This window comes from Macaca thibetana, chromosome 10, assembly GCF_024542745.1.
Source record: "Macaca thibetana thibetana isolate TM-01 chromosome 10, ASM2454274v1, whole genome shotgun sequence".
Classification (NCBI taxonomy): Eukaryota; Metazoa; Chordata; class Mammalia; order Primates; family Cercopithecidae; genus Macaca; species Macaca thibetana.
The window spans coordinates 14,688,713-14,712,422 of record NC_065587.1 but is presented as its reverse complement, the minus strand read 5'-3'; the positions used below and the strand labels follow the sequence as shown (position 1 = coordinate 14,712,422).

The following is a 23,710-nucleotide window of genomic DNA, read 5'->3' as shown; positions in this document are numbered from 1 at the left end:
GCTCCAGCTGGAGAAGTGACAGGTGCATTTGCTGTCGTCCTTGGGGTAATTGGATCCATAACAGGTGAAGAGAGTCATTTTTGTTTCTATGAGAAGAGGACATGTGTGTGCCGTATCTAGGGGTTGAGTGTATACAGTAGGCACAAATTCAGGTGGCTGCTTGACCCAAGACTTCTCTCTGGGATTTGTGTTTCTATTACCCAGCCCCCTTCCAGATGCCCTGACCTGAATGGTTGGTCCAGGTATACAGTCACTGACCACGCTATTCATCTTTTGGGAATGTGAAACTTTAATCAGAGACACTAGGACTCACAGTGTGTGGACTTAAGGTAGCTGGTGGCAGAGGCCTCAAGGGTCAAATCACATTTTCCTAATATTGAACATTTCCCTGGTTACTGTCCTTCCTGAATTGTGTAGATTTTGTCTTTCCTTCTATCCCCTGAATTGCCCTAGTTTGCACCTACTGGATCTTCTTTCCTGTTCAAGCCAACCAGACTCCGTTTCTGTGCTTTGCAACTAAAAGAATATCGAGTGACATGGGCATTACAGTGGGATGGCATCAAATGCAGCTAGCATGATGGACTTTCAACCATAAGAGCTCAGGGGCAGAGGGGTGGATGGATCGCTGAACAAGTCACTTAGTGTTTGTACCCTCAATGCCCAAGAAAAATCTATGAAAAAATGTGAATAATCCAAGAATTGATGAAGCATTGACAAAAAAGTAAAACACACGGTTCGGGTGCCAGCAAGTGGGTGGCCGTGGCTCTGCTGACTTCTTCAGGAAGAAGTAGATGAGTCAATCGAAGGTCAAGGAAACCTTGGCTGATGGAGAGTTAGAGGGACTAAGGCAAACATTCTGCAGGATGCTACACAGAAAGGACTCGGTAGGCCCCGGATGCACGTTATGAGTGACTTAGGGGAGTTTCTGGGGTGATTTTGTACATCCCATTTGTCTCTTGCTCCTGCTCTGGGCTCCAGCTGAGGTGCCCGCAGGCTCCACCACAGGGAAATACTGACAATTAATGTCCCCTGAGGCAAGTCCATGGGGATAGCAGCAGTGGATAAAGGCCTTCCTCTCTCCTCCCTGGAGACAAAGATTCTGAGGACGCTTCTTGAAGGCACCTCAGAAGGTCTCATTGCCCACATACATGGCCCATTCAAAAACCTCTCCTTGTGTCAACTTTTCCTTCTTCCCTCCTGGATCCTCAGTTCTGCTCCTAGAATCACTTCCCACACAAACCCTCTGCACCAGAACGTTGCCTCTGGCTCTTCCTTCACAGGACCCCAGGCCACAACAGGCTACTTTAGGCAGCATCATGGCCTCCATCTTTGTGCTAAGAGTATTGGGAAGCCATTGGAGCGTTGGAAGCAGGTGCTCGATCAAATCTATGATCTTAGGTGGGCACGGTGGCTCATGCCTGTAATTGCAGCCCATTGGAAGGCCAAGGTGAACAGATCACTCGAGCTGAGGAGTTTGATACCAGCCTGGGCAAGATGGGGAAACCCTCTCTCTACAAAAAACAAAAACAAAATTAGCGAGGCATTGGGGCACACACGGATGGTTCCAATTGCTCAGGGAGTCAAGGTGGAAGGATAGTTTGAGGCCAGGAGGTCCAAGATGCGGTGAGCCATGATCATGCCATGGTATGTCAGCCTTGCAACAGAGTGAGGGTATATGAAAAAAAAGAAACTATATTGTTAAAGCCCAACCTGGCCCAGTGTGGAGCATGGTCCAGGACATGGGAGGGACAGGGGCAGGGGCACAGAGACCATTCTGGAAGTTCTTGCCAGAGTCTGGGCAAAATGTGAGGACAGACTGAATGGGGGTGTTTGCTGTCTGGATGTCTCTCTTTGTCCATTGTTCACTGATCCTCTCCCAATCTGCACACAGTCCCCTCTGACACTAGGCAGCCTCAAGTGTCCCGTGTCAATCCCAGGCTCTGACTCGCAGATGGAAACCATGCCTGTGCTCAGCCTGAGACAGACATGTACAAGCTTTCCGTGGGTGCCCCAGTGGGCTTGGGGTTTTGAGGTCTCAGGGAAATGACCAGCTGGGAAAGTGAGAGTCCAGTGAGTGAGCAGGAGGGGCCATGGAAGCCTCGCTCCTGAGACCCTGGAAGAAGGATCATGAGGAAGGGAAGTCAGGCACCCAGAGCCCAGGGGAGCCTCCATCAGCACCACAAAGGCACAGCCATCAGTGTTGATTGGATCCAAGTCTCCAGAATACAAGACGGGGAGAGCCGGGTGGACCTGAGATATCACCTTGTCCAGCCCCCTTCTATAGCTGATGAGGAAACTGAGGCTCAGAGAGGCGAGGTCTGGTGACCACAAGTGGGATTGAACTGGACACACCTCAAGGTTCCTTGACCTGTTCCTGGCATCTCCTTTCGTTTTTTTGTTTCTTCCCAAATTAACTTCTTTCCAACACAGCATTTCGAGTTCCCCTGGAACTTCATCGGTCCATCAGTGTCCCCTGGTCTGGAAGATCACTGGCTACTTGCCAATGCCCCCACGACTCTGCTGCCATCACAACCACCATCACCACCGTTACGAGAAAAACTTGAGACTGATGGCCCCCAAAACTTGGAAGGAGCTGCGAGACCAAAGAATTGACTCGAACAAGTCCAGCTTGGTGAGTAGGTGAGTTTATTAGGACTTACACACAGGTCACTCCTGGGCGGTGGCAGGACAGCTCTAGAGATCTGCGCTTCCTCCCAATGCTAAGCTGCTTTCACGCTAATTTTCTAACTGTTTACTTATCGGGTAAGAGCGATGGGACTGTTTTCATTGATTGGTTCTCAGATACTCTCTGGGAAGTTTGAGTTCTCAGGGACACCTGCTCCTCAGCTGAGGACCATGGCCATGGCCCACCACCTGCCCTTCAGGGTTCAAGCAGGGGACATACACTCTTTAGTAACCTAGAGGGGACCCATCACACAACAACCACCCCAACAACCATCATCAAGAAGCCACTGGCTGACTGAGATACAGCCCCGGAAGGACAAGGGAGAGTGGATGCTGGAAAGACAGAGTGAGAGACCATCACCAGGGAAAGACTTCATTCTTGGAAGGACATCAAACCTGGGGGTGGGTCTGTAGCGGGGCTGCTGTTTCTTCTCCTGTATCCAACAGTTCTAACTCTTTGACTTTCTGCATTTTTGGTTCTTTTCCTGGCCTTCTCATTGCTGGTTCCTGCACACCTCCCCTCTATTCCTCCCCCAATATATTCTTCAGTCTAAAGTAAACTGCTTCTTCCCATTCACCACACTCTCCAGTTCCCTTTCCTTCCTTATTCCTGGCTCCAGTGTTCCTGCCTTCTCCTTGGTGCACTTAACATCTGCATTAACCACTCCCCTGCTGTGCTCAGCTACAGAAATGCCAAAGTCACTAACACTCACTTCCATAAACTATACCTTGCCCTCCTTATGCCCCTAATAAAATGTCTGCATTTTGTCCTGGCCTGTGCCAGGCACACTTTCCCTGGTGGCTGACCTGCTCTGGGGTCACTGGTCTTGGCCCTACTGCAACATCTCATGGATCTTGATGAGAACGTTGAGCTTCCCCTCCAGGTCCTGAGCTTGTTTCTTCAGCTCCTCAGCTAACTCTGACTTTGCCCCCTGAAGCAAGTGCTTTGTCTCATACACAGTGTTGACCACATCCAGCAGAAGCAAGATGGCTCCAGTGGCTGCACCCACGGTCATGGCTCCTCTGCTCATTGCCAGGGCGGGGCCTTCAGCAACCCTCTCAACCTGTTCACCACCTTCAACTGAGATTCGCCCAATGACCTGGGGGGGTGGGCCATATGCTCCTAACTGAGGGTTGACTCTGCCTTGTCTGATGGCACGGATGTCCCTCCCAATGCGTTGTGTGAAGGTAGAATAACTGTCAACTAAGGTAAGAAAGTTGGGTGTGTTCCCACCCACAAACTCCTTCACCACTTTCACTGCATCGGTGCTGCTTTGGTCCAAGCTGCGAGCTTGGTTTCGTGCCTGCAATTGCTTTACTAGTTCCACGACACTGCTGGTAATCCCAGTCACGGCAGATGCTGCTCCTAGACCCGCTCCAGTGCCCATGAGCAAAAGACTGAGTCCTTCAGAGAAGGGTGCCAGACCCAGGCCAAGGAGGCTCAGGGCACCAGAGGTAGTGCTAATAGAGTTGGCCACCACATTGGTAATGGTGGTGCCTCTGTGGACCCGCTGAACCTGGTTTGCGAGGGAACGGAGCATCTTTATGTGATCCTCAAGCTCCTTTTTCAAGCGAGGAAACTCTTTCAAAAACCACTCCCTGTGCTGCTGGTCTTTATCATGGCGGTTTTTGTCCTTCGTGACCATGTGACTTACAAGCTTGTTCAGAGCTTTACGGAGCACATCTGCCTCATCCCTGCACAAAGAAAGGTTAAAGGATTAAGGAATGCAGTTTCCCTGTCTGTGAAATGAGTTCCATGCGATCTTTATCCTGTGTGAAGTGCAGAGCTTTCACTATCAATCAAATAGAAACAAATTTTACAAATGGAAAGAATTTTCTTCCAAACTCAAACATGCTTTGTTCATCATAGATACCCCTCAGTACTTATTCTATATGGAAATAAATATCTTAAAGTCATCTCAGATGCTCTTTCGTGGTAGGTGTTTGATAAAGGTGCCTCCTCACTCAAGGGCAGGTCAACACCGTGACTGCCAAAGTGTTTGGAGAGGGGAAAACTCGGTAGATGAACAAAGTCGTGAGAATGGGACAAAGACACCTTATTCCCAGGATGGTAGCAAAGTGAAGCATGAACTTTTTTCCCAAAGAGAGACCTTCCCTTTGTCCTCAGCTCCTGGGAAGTGATCTCCAGGCTCCTGGAGTGTCCTGCCTGGTAGGAACATCTTTCTTTGTCTGGTGATTTGGCCACGGGACAGTGTAGCAATGTGATGGATGATGGGATTTGGTGCTATTTGGTGTCTTTCCTAACTTCCAGAGGACCTGGGGACTAAAGGTGTGAGACCTCAGGGAGGGGCTGGAGACTACAGGTCAGTCATGAGGGTAGCTTGTGATCCAACCCCAGCAAATATTCTGGACACTAAGACATGGGTTGAGAAAGACTTTCTCCTTGACCAACTCCAGCGGGGCTCTTCAGAGCTTCTTCTCCACTAGGCGCCGACCTTGGCCTTCCACACCCACCCACTGCTTTCTGGACTTGCACCACCCCGGCTCAGCAAGAATCGCTCCAAATCAGTTTAGGGAGGGTCCTCCCTGCTTGCTGTCTGAGCACTCTTTGCTATCTGATCATGCTCCTCACCCCTAAAATTGATGGGTGAGGGTCTGACCTGCCTTTAGCAAGAATCCTGTTAGGCCAGTTTAGCAGGAACCCCCTACTCTGGTGTCTCCTGTCAGAACTGTTCCATCTCCTGCCCCTCACCCTGGTGTTGGCTGTGACTCCCTCTCTGTCTTTATTGTATTTGGAGCTGGGCTCAGTCTCCTTTCCCTGTAACAACCATCCTGAATAAAGGCTTCCTTCCTGATTTCATGTGATTCACGGGAATGTTTCCTTAACTGGGTGAGCTTCCCTGGTTGGCAGCACCCCATGTGTCTTGTCCCACATTGACACAGGAGATCACAGCGTCCTGAGGACAATGAAGCTTCACACCTGAAGCCCTCCCAGACTCTGCCCTGTGTGTCTCTTCCTTAGGCTGATTTTAATCTGTGTTCTTTCCCTGTGATAAGCCACAATCGTGAAATAGCAGTTTTCAGTGAGTTATATGAATCCTTCTAGTGAATTATAAAATCTAAAGATGACTTTAGGAGTCCCCATTAATTTGCAGGTGGTGTCAAAGCTAAGGTGCCCTCAGACACTGCCGTCTGGCTACCTCTGAGTACTTTGAATTCAAACGAAACCAAACCTCAGAGAGACAGGAGCTCACTTTGCCTGGCGTCTGCTCCCTTCCAAGGCCTCATGCCCTTTCACCTGGCTGAAGGCTACTGGGTCCGGGCACTGCCCCAGTTGACCGGAGTGGGAGATCTGGGTATTCATTCTGGCTCCACATGGACTCTCCAGCCACCTTACCGCCTCCTGACCTGCCCCCTGCACCCCCAACCTTCCAGGTCTCACTCGCAGATGTCACCAGCCTAACTGATGCCTTAGCAGTGACAGCTTCACCTGTGCGCACGCCAAGGCCATGTGCAATTTTATGGAACCTCTAGAAGACTCAGGACACTTTCAGAACCATCTATATAAATTGCTAATGCTGAAAAGACCTGAATTTGGACAAGATGTTAGAAGAAGTGTTTTCCCTCTTGGTTGGGGACTTGTCAGTCTACTCAGTACCCTTGAAATTACATAAATTGGCAGCAACTCATTCTACTATGGAGATGGTCACTAAGGCATACTGCTTGCCATTGTCAGGGGCTTCTTTGTGTAGAAGAGAAGAAGGTCCCAAAGGGTAGCCCAGAACTTGCCAGTTCCAAGGCAGGGTGTGAGAGACACAGGCAACCATGACCCTCTATGTCCATGAGTGTTGGGATCATCCAGACAGAGAAGAAATATTCCTCTCCCAGACAGAGAAGAAATATTCCTCTCCCACTCACATGTCCTCTGCAAGTTCATGACCTCCTTAAGTTTCAAGCCCTTGGTGCCTCTCTTGCCACACCCTAGTCCCAGCCCTGGTGTTCCAGCCTTCCTATTTGTCCTGCAAAAACAAGGTTGACTCTTGCTGCATCCTGACCCCAGGCTCTGACACTGGTCCTGGTCTCTCTTGGCCTTTGGGCAGAATCTTGGTCTTGGTTCCCCACATTTGACCTGGAGTTCACTCTAAGGCCTTCCCCACACTCCTATCACATTGACTTGCTATTCCTGTTGGACAGATGACTGTTCCCAGTCTCCATGACATAAGCTTAGAGTCCAGGGACAAGGCACAGACAGAGCCGGGAGGAAACCCAGTGCTGTCCAAGTCCACTCCAGCCTCTCAGCATCCTGGACCAGCAGAAGGGTCCTGCCGTGTTTATGGAATTCCTCAGATGAGAAAAAATGGTCCCAGCCAGCATCCCCAGGAACATACATTGGTTAGGTCAGGATTTTTCTGACTTGTCCCAAAGGAAGTCCTGCTGGGCTCCCATCTTCAAGAAGAAGACCCTTAACCCTGGTCTATTTTCACCAAGGTTGTTAGATGTTAACGTTAACTGTGCACCTACTATGTGTCAGTCATTATGCTAAGCACTTTACATGCATGCTCTCATTTTTCTCACAATCGAACTCCATGGATGAAGAAAGGCTGAAAGTGAGAAAGTAACTTGCAAAGTTCCCATCACCAGCAGATGGCAGAAGTGACCCTGTCCTTGTGGGCTTCCTGTCCCCTCAGCCTGAGGCTACTCACTGCCAGCGAAGGACATGGAGAAAATACTCTTCCTGGACTGCTGAGAAGGTCATCCTCAAGCCCAGCAGTGGGGCCTGCCTGGAGGAGGTGTGCATGTCAGGGAAAACTAGCCCAAGGGAGATCTGGGTGGCATCACCGGGGCTCCCCCCAGAGGTAAGCCAGTGGAGGTTACCTGGACAGTCCAGCAGCAACCAGGAATTCGTTCCAGGCTCTACCGTCAGTCAGCAGTTGTAGCAGATTCTCTCTGCTCACTCGGTCTTGGAAATACTTAAGGGAATCCTCAATAAAGGTGCTACTCTCTAGTTGGAAAGAAGAAAGGATAAGGTTGGAGAAAAGTGTAGGGGAGCGTAACAACCATTGCATGTAAGTTGGTAACATGTTAATTTTTCCTGCACAGCTGTGAAGTGGGACATCTTTGATGGAGTCATCAGTGCTATAGAGGGATTGTGGGCCCCCAAAATTCATATACTGAAGCCCTAAACTCGAGTGACTATATTTGGAGATTGGGCCTTTAAGGAAACATTTAAGACTGAATGAGATCACAAAGGTAGGGCTCTAATCCTATTAGAGGGCTAGTGTCCTATTGTAAGAAGAGAAAGATACACAAGAAGACCAGGTGAGCATACAGCACAAAGGCAGCCTCCTCAAGCTAGCAAGAGAGCCCTCCCCAGACTCCAACCCCTTAATTTAGTAAACCATTAAAGACAGAAACCCCAAACCCCAAACCCCAAATCCGACTGGCTCTTCTGAGTCCGCCTGCACTCCCACCCCTAAGCCTGTGCTTCCGCTTTGCAATAAAAACTGATTTGCTTTTTCTTTGACTCAAATTGTTTCTCTCAAAGGAGTCAAAAACCAGGACAAGGCTAAGGTCTGGTCTCACCTGGATTTGGAGACTTTCGTAAACCCACCAGCACCAATGTGACCAGGAATTTTCCAAAAAGGTAAACCAAAACAGGCAATTTTGTAACTGCAACCAAATAATGTCCTTTTGCAGTTTCATATTCACCTGATCAACATTGTCTCCCACATTTTTTCACCAGAGCACGAAGCCTCCTCCAGTTTGGTTTTCTCAATTCATGAATTCTTACTCAAATAAATGTTACTATGCCTCAGATTTTTCTTTGACAAGGGGTATCTGAGATCATGGGAATGAGGCCCTGCCCGGGGCAGTCATCCCTGGTCAGCAGGTGCTTGTGATGGGCAGGGCAGGGCAGCTGCCCTAACATAGCTTGGGGGACTGGGTGGCTTCCACCTGGAATCAACAGGGACAGGTAGAGGGGATGGAAACTAACCCTTAGAGAGGCCCTACTGTGTGGCAGGCTCTGGCCAGGCCAGGTACCTTTGTAATATTTGATCTCCATGAAAATGTGGGGAAACATTATTCTCGTGCAGGAGAGGGGAGGTAAGGAGCGCCAGGTCACACAGTAGAGATGTGGCAAAGGCCAGACCGAGGTCCAGTTAAGTTGGAAGCTGGGTCAAGCATGATACATTCTCACAAGGCCACTCGAAACAGAGGGGCTGGTGCAGAGCAAGAGCTGGAGGGAGGGGACCAGCCTCTGCTGGAAACAACCCAGGGTCAGCCAGGAGCAGAATGGGAGGTGAGAGATCAGGGCAACAGGTCAACCTCCTCTCCCACCCCTCCCCTCCTCCTGGACCCTGCTCTTCCCCCATTCCCCTCCCCTGCTGGTTCCACTTCCTCATGGCTGTCCTGCCCCACTTGAGTCATTTGGTAGGTGCCAGGGTAGGGAGGAAGTTGGCACCTGGGCCGTGCCCTCCTGAGGAGAAGTCAGGACACAGATGCCCTCAGAGACCCCTGAGTCCGGGGACTCCACGTGACCTCTCTTGAGCTCAGGGCAGACTCATCGGCCTCCTTCTCCATCTGGGTTCCTCTGGGGCTCACTCAGCTCTGGAGGCACCACCCTCCATTCTAGGTGCATGTAGGAACCAGCCGGGGAAGAGGGAGTGAGCCTACCTGGGTTCATGGTGCCAGCGGCCGGGTTACCAAGGGGTTTTCCTTGGAGCTCTCCAGTCACTGTTCAGACTGGAAGGTTTTTCTTAACCCTAGAGGAGGAGAAAACAAATTGTGGGATCGAACATAAGCCACCTCTGTGCAGAGGGAGGCTGGAGGGGCTGGGTCTTTGCAGAGCCCTCTGTGGTAGTAGCAAATGTCCAAAGTGTTTCTCTATCTCCTGGGGCCCTGCCAGCTAATGTTTACAAAAACTCCCCTCGTTCCAGCTCCCTCTGCCCTCACTCCCACACCAAGGCAGGGTCATCTTGTCCTGTTGGGGTATGAGGAGAAGATAATCCGAGAAGGGGCAGCCATCTGATCCTTACAGAAACTGTGGAGTCTATACACAGGAATAGAGAAGGGGAAGAAGGTTCTGACAATGACCTGGGCCTGGGAACATGTGTGATAACTGGCTGATGATAGCCAGTGTGTGTTGAGTGTCTGTGATGTGCAGGGTTCCTTACATGTGTCTCATTCGATGATCACACACAGCCCGGGAGACGGGTACCACCTTCCCTTTCAAACACAGAGGAATCCACAAAAGTTAGGGAACTTGCCCGTGTTTTCACAATAGTGCTAGAGCCAGGACTTCTGCTTCAACCCCATGTCTTCAATGACTGTGCTCTACTCCCTTCAATATACTATATTGAGTCATGTATACACGCTCTTGGGAAATGACTCCTCATTGCAAATCCGTGTCTCACACTCTGTGCTCAACTCTTCGTCTTGGTGAATTCACTGCTGCTGCAGCGGACAGCCTGTGTCCCCGTCGCTTCTCTAAGGTCCTCTGTCCCACAAAGACCTGGATCCTGCCAGATGCCGGCGCAGCCCTTGCTGTGGCTGCCGAGCCCTCCTGGTGCTGTCCTGTCCCCTCTGCTGTCCTCCCTGGCTGATGGACCTTAGGGGGCTTCTAATTCTTCATATAAATTATGCTACAATGAATATCCTCCTTCATATAAAACTGCCCACATTTGATTTTATTTCCTAAAGATATTTGTAGGAGTAGAATGACTAGGTCAGAAGCTATTAACATCTCAAAGTTTTTCTACCTAGAGCCACTCTGTATGCAAATTGTACCAATTCACACTCAAACTAGCAGTACATGAAGATGCCCATTCTTTCAGTCTTCCTGGCTCTCAGTAGTCTCTTCTTTAAGAAAAACAAAACAAAACAAAAACACACCTTTATTCTTTGAGACAAGGTCTTGCTGCTGGTATGTAGCCCAGGGCAGAGAGAGCTGGGGCCTCGGACACGCCCGATACTTGTGAGGAGCTGCACCCAGGATCCCATCCTCCTTGGTCCTTGTTGGCCTGGCTCCCACCCCTGTCTGGAGCCTCTGCTGGGCAGTTGAGGCCGGATACTGCCCCTCAGGCTTGACTAGGACACAGTGTGTACTCCATGGGTGAGCCTGCAGGTTGGTCAATTCCAGGAAGGGATTTTATTCCTGGAAGACACCCCAAAGGCGCCTGGCCCAGCCCAAGCCCTGCCCAACTGAGAGACCTGGAAGGGGAGCCCTCCCTCCCACCTCAGCTCTGAGCCAAGCTCTCCAGATTCAGAGGACAGAGACTCTCAGCAAAGCATCTCCCTCCAAGTGGGTGTAGGGCATCCTCCTTGGGCAGGGAGAGAGGAGTTGAAATGATTTCCTGAGAAATCGTCATTTTCCATTTTAGTTTTGAGAAACTGTCTTGCTCCATCACCCAGGCTGGAGAGCTTTAGGGCTATCATAGCTCACTGCAGCCTAGAGCCCCTGGGCTCAAGTGATCCTCCTGCCTCAGTCTTCCGAGTAGCTGGGACTACAGGCACACACCACAGTGCAGGACTAATTTGTTAATTTTTAATTTCAGAGAGACAGCATCTCCTGTGTTGCCCAGGCTGTCTTGAACTCCTAGCCTCAGGTGATCCTCCCGCCTCTGCCTCCCACAGCACTGGATTGCAGCCCTCAGCCGTGGCACTGCACCCTTCTGAGGATCTTCGATGAAAAGCCAGGGTCAAGTTCAAACCCCATAGCGGGGCACACAGGCCCTCTGATGCTCTGACTCCCACCTTCCTCACTGTTAGGCCGGAATCTAGACCCAACATGGCGGTATCACCCGGCATGGCAGGCCCTTTGTTAGGACTTCCCGTCCTTCACTTCCTGCTAAGATTCTCAGCGCGTGAAAAAAGCCCGTGCCCGCCAAAGAACCCCTGCTCTGCGCAAGCTCCTGGACACATCATTCCCCAGAAATCAAAACCTAACTCAGGAAAACCAAAACCTACAAACCCTGCCTACCTCGCCCTATAAAAGGCCCCCGGATACCCGCCCCGAGCGCAACTTCCTCGGCCCTCCCCTTAGAGGACCGGTAAACCTCGCCCACGAGCCCAATAAAGGCTACCTTTGTTCTCATCTGCCTTGTGTCTTCTTGCTCGGCTCCCCATTTACATTACATTGGTGCCGAAACCCGGGAGGAGACCCCTTCCCGGATCCCTGACGGTTCGGGCAGGTTCTCCTCTCTCGAGCCAGGACCTCCTCTCCAAGCCGGGAGCCATTTCACCAAATCCGAGACTCAATTCAATCACTGCTGGGTAAGATTTCCCCCATCCTGCAGGCTCCGGGAATCCCTGCCTGAGAGGCGCGGCTGCGCGGCCGTGTCAGGGCTTCCCCCGCCCGTCACTTCTGACTCCAGCACCAGGGACTAGGAGGCGTCCGACCTCCCCAGAAGCCACCCTACCCCGCACTCCGCGTGGCAGTGGGAAGACGCTCCCGTTGCCTCCGGACTGCCTGCCTCAGGACCATGGGGGCTGCCCAGCCCAAACCAGACCCAAAATCCCCTTTGTGGTGCCTCTTGGCTAATTTCCAGACTTTAGGTCTCAGCCAAGCCCGAAAACGAAAGAGGCTTATTTTCTTCTGCACAGTGGCATGGCCGTAGTATAAATTAGATAATCAGTCTCAGAGGCCTGCAGAGGGCACTCTAGACTTTAACATTCTCGCGAATCTGACCAACTTCTGCAAGAGACTAGGCAGATGGTCTGAGGTACCCTATGTTCAGGCCTTTTAGGACTTGTGTTCCCACCGGGATGTCTGTGCCGGATGTTCATTGGCCCAGGTCTTGCTCGCGAAATCTCCTCCCTCAAGCAAGGAGAAGGACAATTCTCCCTCTTTCTCTGAGCCTCCTGATACTCTTTCCCTGCACCCCTTCGGTCCCCCGCTGAAACTTCCACCTATCAATCTCTTCCCACACAAGGCAAATAGTTCTTAGACCAAGGAAATTATCTCCTTCCAGCCTCACAGGCCCATGCTATTCTGTCATCATTTCATAACCTCTTCCATGTAAGTTACAAGCCGCTAGCCCGTCTCTTAGAACCTCTCATTTCCTTTCCATCATGGAAATCTATCCTAAAGGAGATCACTTCTCAGTGTTCCATCTGCTATTCTACTACCCCTCAGGGATGGTTCAGGCCCCCTCCCTTTCCTACACATCAAGCTCGAGGATTTGCCCCTGCCCAGGACTGGCACATTGACTTTACTCACATGCCCCAAGTCATAAAACTAAAATCTCTCTTAGTCTAGGTAGATACTTTCACTGGATGGGCAGAGACCTTTCCCACAGGGTCTGAGAAGGCCACCATGGTCATTCCTTCCCTTCTGTCAGACATAATTCCTCAGTTTGGCCTTCCTACCTCTATACAGTCTGATAACAGACCAGCCTTTAATAGTCAAATCATCCAAGCAGTTTCTCAGGCTCTTAGTATTCAGTAAAACCTTTATATCCTTTACCATCCTCAATCTTCAGGAAAGGTAGAATGGACTAATGGTCTTTTAAAAACACACCTCACCAAGCTCAGTCACCAACTTAAAAAGGACTAGACAACACTTTAACCACTTTCCTTTCTCAGAATTCAGGCCTGTCCTCGGAATGCTACAGGTGACAGCCCATTTGAGCTCCTGTGTGACCAACGTGGACTGCACCCCAAAAAAACTTTCATCCCTACTGTCTTCTGTCTAGTCATACTCCTATTCACCGTTCTCAACTACTCATAAACGCCCTGCTCATGTTTACACTGCCAGTTTACACTGTTTCTCCAAGCCATCACAGCTGATATCTCCTAGTGCTATCCCAAACTGCCACTCTAAATTCCCTCTTAAAGTAAATAAATAATCTTTGCTAGCAAGGCTATGCTGAGCCTCCTTAAGCACTCTCTAATTAGATGTCCTAGGTCCTCCCAGTTCTTAGTCCTTTAATACCTGTTTTCTCTCCTTTACTTATTCAGACCTTGTGTCTTCTGTTTAGTTTGTTAATTCATACAAAACCACATCCAGGTGATCACCAATCATTCAATATGACAAATGTTTCTTCCATTGGCCCCACACTTATCTCCCTTTGCTGACTCTCATTTCGGACTCAGCCCGCCTGCACCTAGGTGAAATAAACAGCCATGTTGCTCACACAAAGCCTGTTTGGTGGTCTCTTCACACCGACGCGCATGACATTTTGGTGCCGTGACTCCAAATAGCCAGAAAACTGCACGTTCAATTTTTTCCATCCAACAAGAGCTAAATAATTCTTGTCATAAAGTAGGCAAACGGTCTGAGGTGCCTGGCATCCAGGCATTCTTTTACACATCAGTCCCTCCCTAGTCTCTGTTCCCAATGCAACTCATCCCAAATCTTCCTTCTTTCCCTCCCGCCTGCCCCTCAGTCCCAACCCCAAGCGTTGCTGAGTCTTTCTAATCTTCCTTTTCTACAGACCCATCTGACCTCTTCCCTCCTCGCCAGGCCGAGCTAGGTCCCAATTTTTCCTCAGCCTCTGCTCCCCTACTCTGTAATCCTTTTATCACCTCCCCTCCTCACACCTGGTCTGGCTTACAGTTTCCTTTCTCGACTAGCCCTCCCCCACCTGCCCAGCAATTTCCTCTTAAAAAAGTGGCTACAGCTAAAGGCATAGTCAAGGTTAATGTTCCTTTTTCTTTATCCGACCTCTCCCACATCAGTTAGCGTTTAGGCTGTTTTTCATCAAATATGCAAAACTTAGCCCAGTTCATGGCCTATTTAGCAGCGACCCTGAGACGCTTTTCAGCCCTAGACCCTGAAAGGTCAGAAGGCCGTCTTATTCTTAACATGCATTTTATTTTATTACCCAATCTGCTCCCCACATTAAATAAAGCTCCAAAAATTAAATTCCGGCCCTCAAACCCCACAACAGGACTTAATGAACCTCGCCTTAAAAGTGTACAATAATAGAGTAGAGGCAGTCAAGTAGCAACTTATTTCTGAGTTGCAATTCCTTGCCTCCACTGTGAGACACACCCCAGCCACATCTTCAGCACACAACTGCAAACGCCTGAACCGCAGCTGCCAGGGGTTCCTCCAGAACCTCCTCCCCCAGGAGCTTGCTACAAGTGCCAGAAATCTGGCCACTGGGCCAAGGAATGCCCGCAGCCCGGGATTCCTCCTAAGCCGTGTCCCATCTGTGCGGGACCCCACTGGAAATCGGACTGTTCAACTCGCCCGGCAGCCACTCCCAGAGCCCCTAATGCTCTGGCCCAAGGCTCTCTGACTGACTCCTTCCCAGATCTTCTCAGCTTAGCGGCTGAAGACTGACGCTGCCCCATCGCCTCAGAAGCCTCCTGGACCATCACAGACGCTTCAGGTAACTCTAACAGTGGAGGGTAAGTCCGTCCCCTTCTTAATCAATAAGGAGGCTACCCACTCCACATTACCTTCTTTTCAAAGGCCTGTTTCCCTTGCCTCCATAACTGTTGTAGGTATTGTCGGCCAGGCTGCTAAACCTCTCAAAACTCCCCAACTCTAGTGCCAACTTAGGAAACATTCTTTTTTGCATTCTTTTTTAGTTATCCCCACCTGCCCAGTTCCCTTATTAGGCCAAGACATTTTAACTAAATTATCTGCTTCCCTGTCTATTCCTAGGCTACAGCCACACCTCATTGCTGCCTTTTCCCACAGTTCAAAGCCTTCTTCACATCCTCCCCTGGTATCCCCCAACCTTAACCCACAAGTATAGGACACCTCTACTCTCTTCTTGGCGACTGATCATGCACCCTTCACCATCTCATTAAAACCTAATCACCCTTACCCCACTCAATGCCAGTATCCCATCCTGCAGCACGCTTTAAAAGGATTAAAGCCTGTTATCACTCTCCTGCTACAGCATGGGCTTTAAAAACCTATAAACTCTCCTTTCAATTCCCCCATTTTACCTGTCCTAAAACCAGACAGGGCTTACAGATTAGTTCAAGATCTGCACCTTACCAACCAAATTGCTTTGCCTATCCACCCCGTGGTGCCAAAGCCATATACTCTCCTATCCTCAATACCTCCCTCCACAACCCATTATTCTGTTCTAGATCTCAAACATACTTTCTTTACTATTCCTTTACACCCTTCATCCCAGCCTATCTTTTGCTTTCACTTAGACTGACCCTGACACCCATCAGGCTCAGCAAATTACCTAGGCTCTACTGCCGCAAGGCTTCACAGGCAGCCCCCCATTACTTCAGTCAAGCCCAAATTTCTTCCTCATTTGTTACCTATCTCGGCATAATTCTCATAAATACTCTCCCTGCTGATCGTGTTTGGCTAATCTCCCAAACCCCAATCCCTTCTACAAAACAACTCCTTTCCTTCCTAGGCATAGTTAGTGCAGACAGAATTCTTACACAAAAGCTAGGACCGCGTCCTATAGCCTTTCTGTCCAAATGACCTTACTGTTTTAGCCTAGCCCTCATGTCTGCACGCAGTGGCTGCCACCGCTTTAATACTCTTAAAGGCCCTAAAAATCACAAACTATGCTCAACTCTCTACAGTTCTCATAACTTCCAAAATCTACTTTTCTTCCTCCAACCTTTGCTGAAGACAATGCTTATGCTGATAAGGTAGCTAAAAAAGCAGCCTCAAAAGGCATCAGATCCCATCGCTCAGGACAATGCCTATGCTGCTAAGTTAGCTAAAAAAGCAGCTGGCTTTCAACTTCTATCCCACACAGCAGTTTTCCTCCTTCACATCGGCCACACCCACCTGCTCCCCCGCAGGAGGAACCGTCTTGGCTACGTACTTTATTTCTCAGTCGGCTCCAGATATCCGAAAAAATTAAAAATGGTGGAGGACAGCCCTCAAACTCCCATCCAGGATCTAGTCAAACTGGCCTTCAAGGTCTACAACTCCAGGGAGGAAGCTGCTGAGGCTCAGCGACAGGCGAGGCTAAAACAGAAGGTAGACCTCCAAACCCAGGCCTTGGTAGCAGCCCTGAGGCCGGCCGGCTCCAGGAGCTCTCCGAAAGGAGGTACTCCCCAAGTGCCACCTGGTGCCTGCTTCAAGTAGGGCAGCAAAGGCCACTGGGCCAGGCAGTGCCCCAACCCTGAGGAGTCAACTCGCCCCTGTCCGAACTGTCGGCAGATGGGCCACTGGAAGTCGGACTGCCCCAACCTGAGGACGGTCGCTACGCCTCCACGTGACAACCCTCCTCCACGTACTGGAGGCACCTTCCAGCTCCTCGACACTGATGACTATTAAAAGGCCCAGGCTGGAAAATCCCTCCTACTGTGGGCCCAGGCTGGAAAGTCCCTCCTACTCTCACTGAGCCCAGGGTTATGCTCCAGGCAGCGGGTAAGTCCATATCCTTCCTTATGGACACAGGAGGCTACCTACTCTGTTTTGCCTTCCTCCACTGGCCCCAGCCATCCCTCCACTGTCACCGTCATAGGAATTGATGGCACTCCCTCCACCTACCGCCAGACTCCTCTTCTGTCTTGCCGCCTGGATGGCTCCCTCTTCTCACACTCATTTCTTATCATTCCTTCATGCCCAGTCCCCTTGTTAGGACCAGACCTCCTCTCCAAGCTAAAGGCCTCGGTTCACCTCTGGCCCAACCCCTCCTCGCACCTTGCGCTCCTCTTTCCTCTCCTCTCACCTAATAAACCCCACCAGGCTGATACCTCACTCCTGGTTTTCGGTCCCCAAGACTCCACCAGAGAAACCTCAGATCAGGGCCCTCACTTAGGTGGTGGAAGTCATCTATGGCCGGTTAGGTCCTACCCTTTCTAAGCCCCTTACTAATCATTGGCTTCTTGCTACTCATAGCTCCCTGTGTCCTCTGCTTCATCCAGGACTGCATGAAAGAAGTCTCCCGAGTCACTGTCAATCAGATGCTACTCCACCCCTATACCCAAGTTCCGACCTCTGAAGGACCCCACAAAGACCTATACCAGCAGGAAGCAGCCAGATGAACACGTCGCCCCTTTTTCTTATTAGAAAGAGGTCGGAATGTTAGGCAGGAATCTAGACCCAACATGGCGGTATCACCCGGCATGGCAGGCCCTTTGTTAGGACTTCCCGCCCTTCACTTCCTGCTAAGACTCTCAGCGCCGGAAAAAAGCCCGGGCCTGCCCAAGAACCCCTGCTCTGCGCAAGCTCCTGGACGCGTCATTCCCCAGAAATCAAAACCTAACTCAGGAAAACCGAAACCTACAAACCCCACCTACCTCGCCCTATAAAAGGCCCCGATACCTTGGCCTTCCCCCTAGAGGACCGGTGAACCTCGCCTGCGAGCCCAGTAAAGGCTACCTATGTTCTCATCTGCCTCGGGTCTCCTTGCTCGGCTCCCCATTTACATTACACTCACCACTCCCTGCCGCCACAGTCACCTTGGGTCCAGGCACCCACTGACGCCCTGCTTCAATGCCTCCTGGACCCATCTACTCCTCCCAACTCCAGCCTCAGGCCTTCGCTCAGCTGCTCCCTCGCCCTGGAATGCTTCCCCCACTGTCCCCACCATGCGCAAGTCACCCGTCCTCAGAGACCCAGCCAAAGCTACCTGGTCCCTGTGCCATCCCCCAATCCTCCTCAGGCTCCCTGAGCACTCTGCTTTCCGGAGGCAGCTCTACCTGTGTGTGGCTCTTTGGGCCTCTGTCTCCCCTTTAGACTGAGCATCCAACGGGGACCCTGTTGTGTTCCCAGCTGCATCCCCTACGACTGACTGGGATGCCCTCCACCCTCCCTGGCACAGCCTGGAGGAAATCCCAGGTGCAGGAGGCATTACTTGAACTAAAAGCATCCAGCCTTTGGATGACATGGCCCAGCTTCGGTTTCACTTTCAGCTGAGGAATTGAATTGAATTTTTCTTTCTATCTTGATGGGCATCTCTTTTTGGTGAAGAACAAATAAGACCATGACTCAGATTTCACAGAAATTTCCCCCCTGATTTCATGTCTTTTGGCAGCTCTATCAGGTTTTCAAGAGGGGAAAATCTCAGGCTGGCAGAGGAGGTGACTTTCCCAGAGTCACACAGCTCTTGGAGGGTGGACAGGAGGCCAACATCTGCCCTTGTGACTCTGATACTGAAGCAAAAAGGAGTGATTTCAATAATCCAAAAGTTTCCAGGTTTGATTCTGCTTCTACAAACACAGAGATCTAAGCTGTCACTCCTGTAGTTATACTCACAATTCCAGTGTGGTTTTTGAATCTCATGATTGCAAAGCTGGCATCATGCCACAGACACCATTCTACAAGGCGACCTTCTCACTTCCCCTGTCTCAGCCATGTTTCCCATTAGGGACACAGCACAGCCTGTTTCTTCTCCATCCCCCCAGGGGTCTGAACAGAGGGACAGAGGTGAGGGCCAGAGACATGAAGTCCTATGAGCCACCTGCTCAGCCTCCTGACATGGGACCCTCAGCAAGTCCCCTCCCAGGGCCTCAGTTTCCCCACAGGGCCTGGCACAAGTAGGTGTTCCGACTCAGGGTGGGTGAGACAACCTCTGGGTTCCTTGTTATATCAAAAGAAATATATTGTCCCCATTGGGCCTCAGCAGCAGCATTCTCTGGCCAGCCTGGGTGTGGCCAGGCCACAAAGACACCCCGGGCTCCGGGTCACCTCCCCTCCTCCACCTTCTTTGATTCCTTCAAATTTCCCAAAGAGACGGGCACCTCCAACACCTACCTTTCTTCTGGGGTCACCTGGCCATGTCTCAGGCAGTCAGAACCAGAGCTTAGCCCAGCGAGCTTTGTGAACCCATCTGAGCTGCTTTTCCCACCTCTCTTTAAGGGCACAGCAGGAGGGAGGGAGCAATCAGACTCAAGCCTGGGTGCAAATCCAGGCTCTGACACTGCTTTCCTGTCTGATCTGAGCCAGTTACCTAATCTTTCTGAGCTTATCTACAAAAGGTGAATGCTCCTTCCCTCCTGCAGCTATTGTGAGAATAAGGAGATTGGGAGAGGTCACACCATCCCCAACTTACCAAGGAATCTTCCTCTGACGGAGCAAGATCCAGCTGTTCTGAGCTGTGTGGATCCCACCTCCAGCTGTGCACCTGTGTAATAACCAGACACATTCTCCGGCCTCCCAGATATACCCAGGAATTCGAAAGGGAAAGTGAAAGTCACAACTTCCCAGCAGCTTGTCATCAAGCACAGCAAACAGGCTGCTCGCCAGCACCATTTGCAGTCCAAGTCCAGCCTTCTTGCTGCTGCACTTAGAGGAGCAGCCCCAGACCAGACATCCAGCGCCCTCTCTTCCAACCCACCTGCCTCGCATCCTCAGGGTTCAGGATCTCTTGTGTCACCTGCCCATGTCTCAGGCAGTCAGAACCAGCGTTGAGCCCAGGGAGTTTTTTGAACCCATCTGAGCCACTTCCCCCTCCCTCTCTGCAGTTTATGGGCACAGCAGGAGGGAGAGAGAAATCAGACTCAAGCCTGGATGCAAATCCAGGCTCTGCCCCTGCTTTCCTTTCTGATCTGAACTAGTTACCTAACCTCTCTGAGCTCAAGAAAGACCCGTCACTGACTGACTGTGGGAGCCTCCAGATTACTCCCCGTCCTTCTGTGCCCCCACACTCCTCAGATGCCTGCCTTACTCCCACATATGCCATCAGCATTAGCACAGTCTCCCACATGTGCTGGGTAGATGCTTATTGCATATTTATTGCAATGCTGCTGGGGTTATTTTTTGTTAAGTTTTTGATACAGAGTCTCTCTCTGTAACCCAGGCTGGAGAGCAGTGGCCCCATCATAGCTCACCACAGCTTCAAACCCCGGGGCTCAAGCCATCCTCCCACCTCAGCCTCTGAGTTGCTGGGATTACAGGTGCCCACCACTACACCCAGCTAATTTTTTGTATTTTTAGTAGAGATGGGGTTTCACCATTTTGGCTAGGCTGGCCTGGAACTCCTGACCTCAAGTGATCCACCTGCTTGGCCTCCCAAAGCACTGGGGTTACAGATGTGAGCCACCACGCCCAGCCCATTGTGTCCTTCTTATGACTTTGTGTCTTCATAGCTTAGCTCCTACTAATAAATGAGAACATTTACAGGGCTCTTCGCACTTCTGCTTCTACTTTTACAGTTTACAAAATTAGCTGGGTGTGGGGGTGCGTGCCTGTAGTCCTAGCTACTTGGGAGGCTGAGGCAGGAGAATCACTTGAACCCAGGAAGTGGAGGTTGCAGTGAGCCGAGATCACGCCACTGCACTCCAGCCTGGTGACAGAGTCTCAAAAAAAAAAAAAAAATATATATATATACACACACACACACATACGTATATATATATAGTTGAAGAACAAGGAGAAAACGTGAAAGGAAATGTATATCTCTATATATATCTATATATCTGTGTGTGTATATATATATGAACAAGGAGAAAACATGAAAGGAAATGTATATCTATATCTATATATCTATGTATCTGTGTGTGTGTATATATATATATATGAACAAGGAGAAAACGTGAAAGGAAAGTCAAATCTTGGGACCCCAAACTCACTGGAAACAGTTGAGCTTAGAAATGGAGCCACTCCAAAACCTGCCTTTGTTTTTGTTTCTAAGCAGATATTTGCAAACACAAAAGGCAACATATTCTCCAGGTGGCCTCCTTCACAAATTGCTCACAAGGAAATTCCTTCTGCCTCCCGAAAATTTTTACCCTGAGGCAGACTTTGTGTAATTTCATGGTGGCAATGTAAATTAGCAACTTACCTTGACTGGTACGTGGCAAATAGCAAGACTTCTGCCCATCCTCAGAAAAATACACATATGCCTACTTCCTCCACTCTATGTTTATTTTTATCTTATAGAAAATGTAGATTAACTATGCATGAGAGGAATGAATAATTGACTGTTCCTCTACCCCCTCCTTTCATAGAGAACCTGTGGATTCAGGGAGGGCTAATCAAAGCCTCACAGGAATGTGACCACTCACCTCATTACCTATCCTGTCGTTTTTCCTTTCCTCTTTCTACTGCTGCCTGACTTTACTCTTTTAAATACTGAAGCCCTCAAAACCCTCTGTGAAAAATGAGTGGGCCCCAGATCCTCCTGTGACTTGTGTGGCTTTTTCCTGGGTGCATCCTCAACCTTGGCAGAGTAAACCTGTAAACTGACTGAGATGTGTCCCAGACTTCCTCTCCCCTTGCCTCAGTTTCCTCATCTGCAAAATCAGATCATAATCCCGGCCCATTGAGGGGATGACTATAAAACTCAATCAAATGGAGAAGTATTTGCAAATGGAATGTATTGCAAAATGTGTTGTGCAGTCCCTGTGCAGTTGGTTGTAGTTTTGTTTAGTGTGCTCTTTTCTCAAATGCTGATTATGCTAGCGGTGAAGTTGTCATGTGGAGAGACTGAGGACCTCTGCTTAGTCAGGATGTGGCGAGCAGCGGTATTAGCTGTTGTCTTCTCCTTCCTGGAAATAGGGTTATTCTGTCCTGCCTCACCTTTCTGTTCCTGCCTCACAAGCTGGTGTGTGTGTGTGTGTGTGTGTGTGGGTGTGTGTGTGTGTGTGGGTGTGTGGGTAGGGAGAGGTGGCCATGATGTCCCCAGAGATGTTTGCTGAGGATGAAATAGGCTTCCATGGAAGGGTCAGGTTGGCTTTTGTGGTTTAGCTGCCTCTGAGGCCCTTCTGCCTGGGGCAAAGCACAAAAGTCCAACAGCAATCTGGTTGCCTGACTTCTTAGCCATGGAAGTGTGGTGAGCAGTGGTCTCTAGTCCCTCCACCCAGTGTGCCTCGGGAGTGGAACATGGGGCGGTGGCCTCTGCTGGGGAGGATGCTGGGGGTTCTCTGAAAGGAGGCAATGCCTGATTTTGTCATTGAAGGATGAGCACGATTTTTCCAGGTGGTGGAAGCAGGTGCTCCTGACAGAAGATCCCACATAAGCAAATATCTAGAAGCCACAAGGCATGGCCTTCAACAAGAGCAGGCCTGGTACGGTGGCTCATGCCAAGGTGGGAGGATCGCTTGAGGCCTGGAGTTCAAGAGTAGCCCAGTCAATATAGTGAGATCCCATCTCTAATATTTACATATTTTTTTAATTAGCTAGGTTGTTTCATGCCTATAGAACCAGCTATGCCTGGTTCTATTGGCTCATGCCTATAGAACCCTGAGGTGGGAGGATGGCTTAAGCCCAGAGGTCTGAAGCTGCCATGCGCTATGATTGTGGCAGTGCACTTCAGTCTTGGTGACAGACTGAGACCCTGTCTCAAAAACATAACCAAAATAACCCCAACAGCATTACAATAAATATACAATAAGCATCCACGTGGCATGTGTGGGAGATTGCGCTTATGCTGATGGCATGGGCGGGAGGAAGGCAGGCATCTGGGGAGTGTGGGGGCACGGGAGGATGGGGAGTAATCTGGAGGGTCTCACAGTCTGTCAGTGGCAGGTCTTTCTTCCTGAGACCACTGCAGACCCACAACCCTGAGGATGCGAGGCAGGTGGGTTGGATGAGAGAGATCTGGATGTCTGGTCTCAGGCTGCTCCTCTAAGTGCAGCAGCAAGAAGGGCAGGGCTGGACTGAAGATGGTGCTGGGGAGTAGCCTGTTTGCTGTGCTTGATCACGAGCTGCTGGGAAGTTGTGACTTTCACTTTCCCTTTTGAATTCCTGGGTATGTCTGGGAGGCTGGAGGATGTGTCTGGTTATTACACAGACTCATAACTGTAGGTGGGATCCACACAGCTCAGAACAGCTGGATCTTGCTCAGTCTATCAGGGGAAGGTTCCTTGGTAAGTTGGTGACAGTTGACCTGCCCCCATCTCCTTATTCTCACAGCTTTTGCAGAGAAGCTCAGAGAGGTTAGGTAACTGGTTCAGATCAGACACGAAAGTAGTGTCAGAGCCTGGATTTGCACCCAGACTTGAGTCTGATGTTTCCCCCCTCCTGCTATGCCCTTAAACTATACAGGGTGGGGGAAACAGCTCAGATGGGTTCACAAAGCTCCCTGGGCTCAGCTCTGTTTGGACTGCTGAGACACAGCTGGGTGACCCCAGAAGGAAGGTTTGTGTTGGGGGTGCCTGTCTCTTTGGGACATTTGAAGGAACCAAAGAAGGTGGAGGAGAAGAGGTGACCCGGAGTCTGGTCTGTCTTTATGGC

At 50.2% G+C, this 23,710-nt stretch overlaps 2 protein-coding genes across 4 annotated transcripts in view; both read right to left on the bottom strand.

Moving 5' to 3' along the window:
* Window positions 1-10,087, bottom strand: part of LOC126963736 (apolipoprotein L4-like) — a 48,295-nt gene extending 38,208 nt beyond the window's left edge. The window contains exon 1 of the mRNA XM_050806313.1: window positions 9,742-10,087. The gene's annotated coding sequence lies outside the window, so the exon portion shown is untranslated. The remainder of the gene's footprint in view (window positions 1-9,741) is intronic.
* On the bottom strand, window positions 2,634-20,059 carry APOL2 (apolipoprotein L2). Of its 3 annotated transcripts, none has more exons than XM_050806338.1 (4): window positions 19,587-20,059; window positions 9,322-9,410; window positions 7,522-7,648; window positions 2,634-4,380 (listed from the first exon to the last, which is right to left on the bottom strand). In XM_050806338.1, exons 2-4 carry the CDS (start codon window positions 9,329-9,331, stop codon window positions 3,519-3,521), a joined length of 999 nt encoding a protein of 332 aa, XP_050662295.1. In that variant the 5' UTR covers window positions 9,332-9,410; window positions 19,587-20,059; the 3' UTR covers window positions 2,634-3,518. The 3 variants fall into 3 exon arrangements, with proteins under 3 accessions (XP_050662295.1, XP_050662297.1, XP_050662296.1); XM_050806340.1 differs by lacking the exon at window positions 19,587-20,059 and adding an exon at window positions 17,557-18,042; XM_050806339.1 differs by lacking the exon at window positions 19,587-20,059 and adding an exon at window positions 16,407-16,924.
* Between the last annotated feature and the right edge of the window lie 3,651 nt (window positions 20,060-23,710).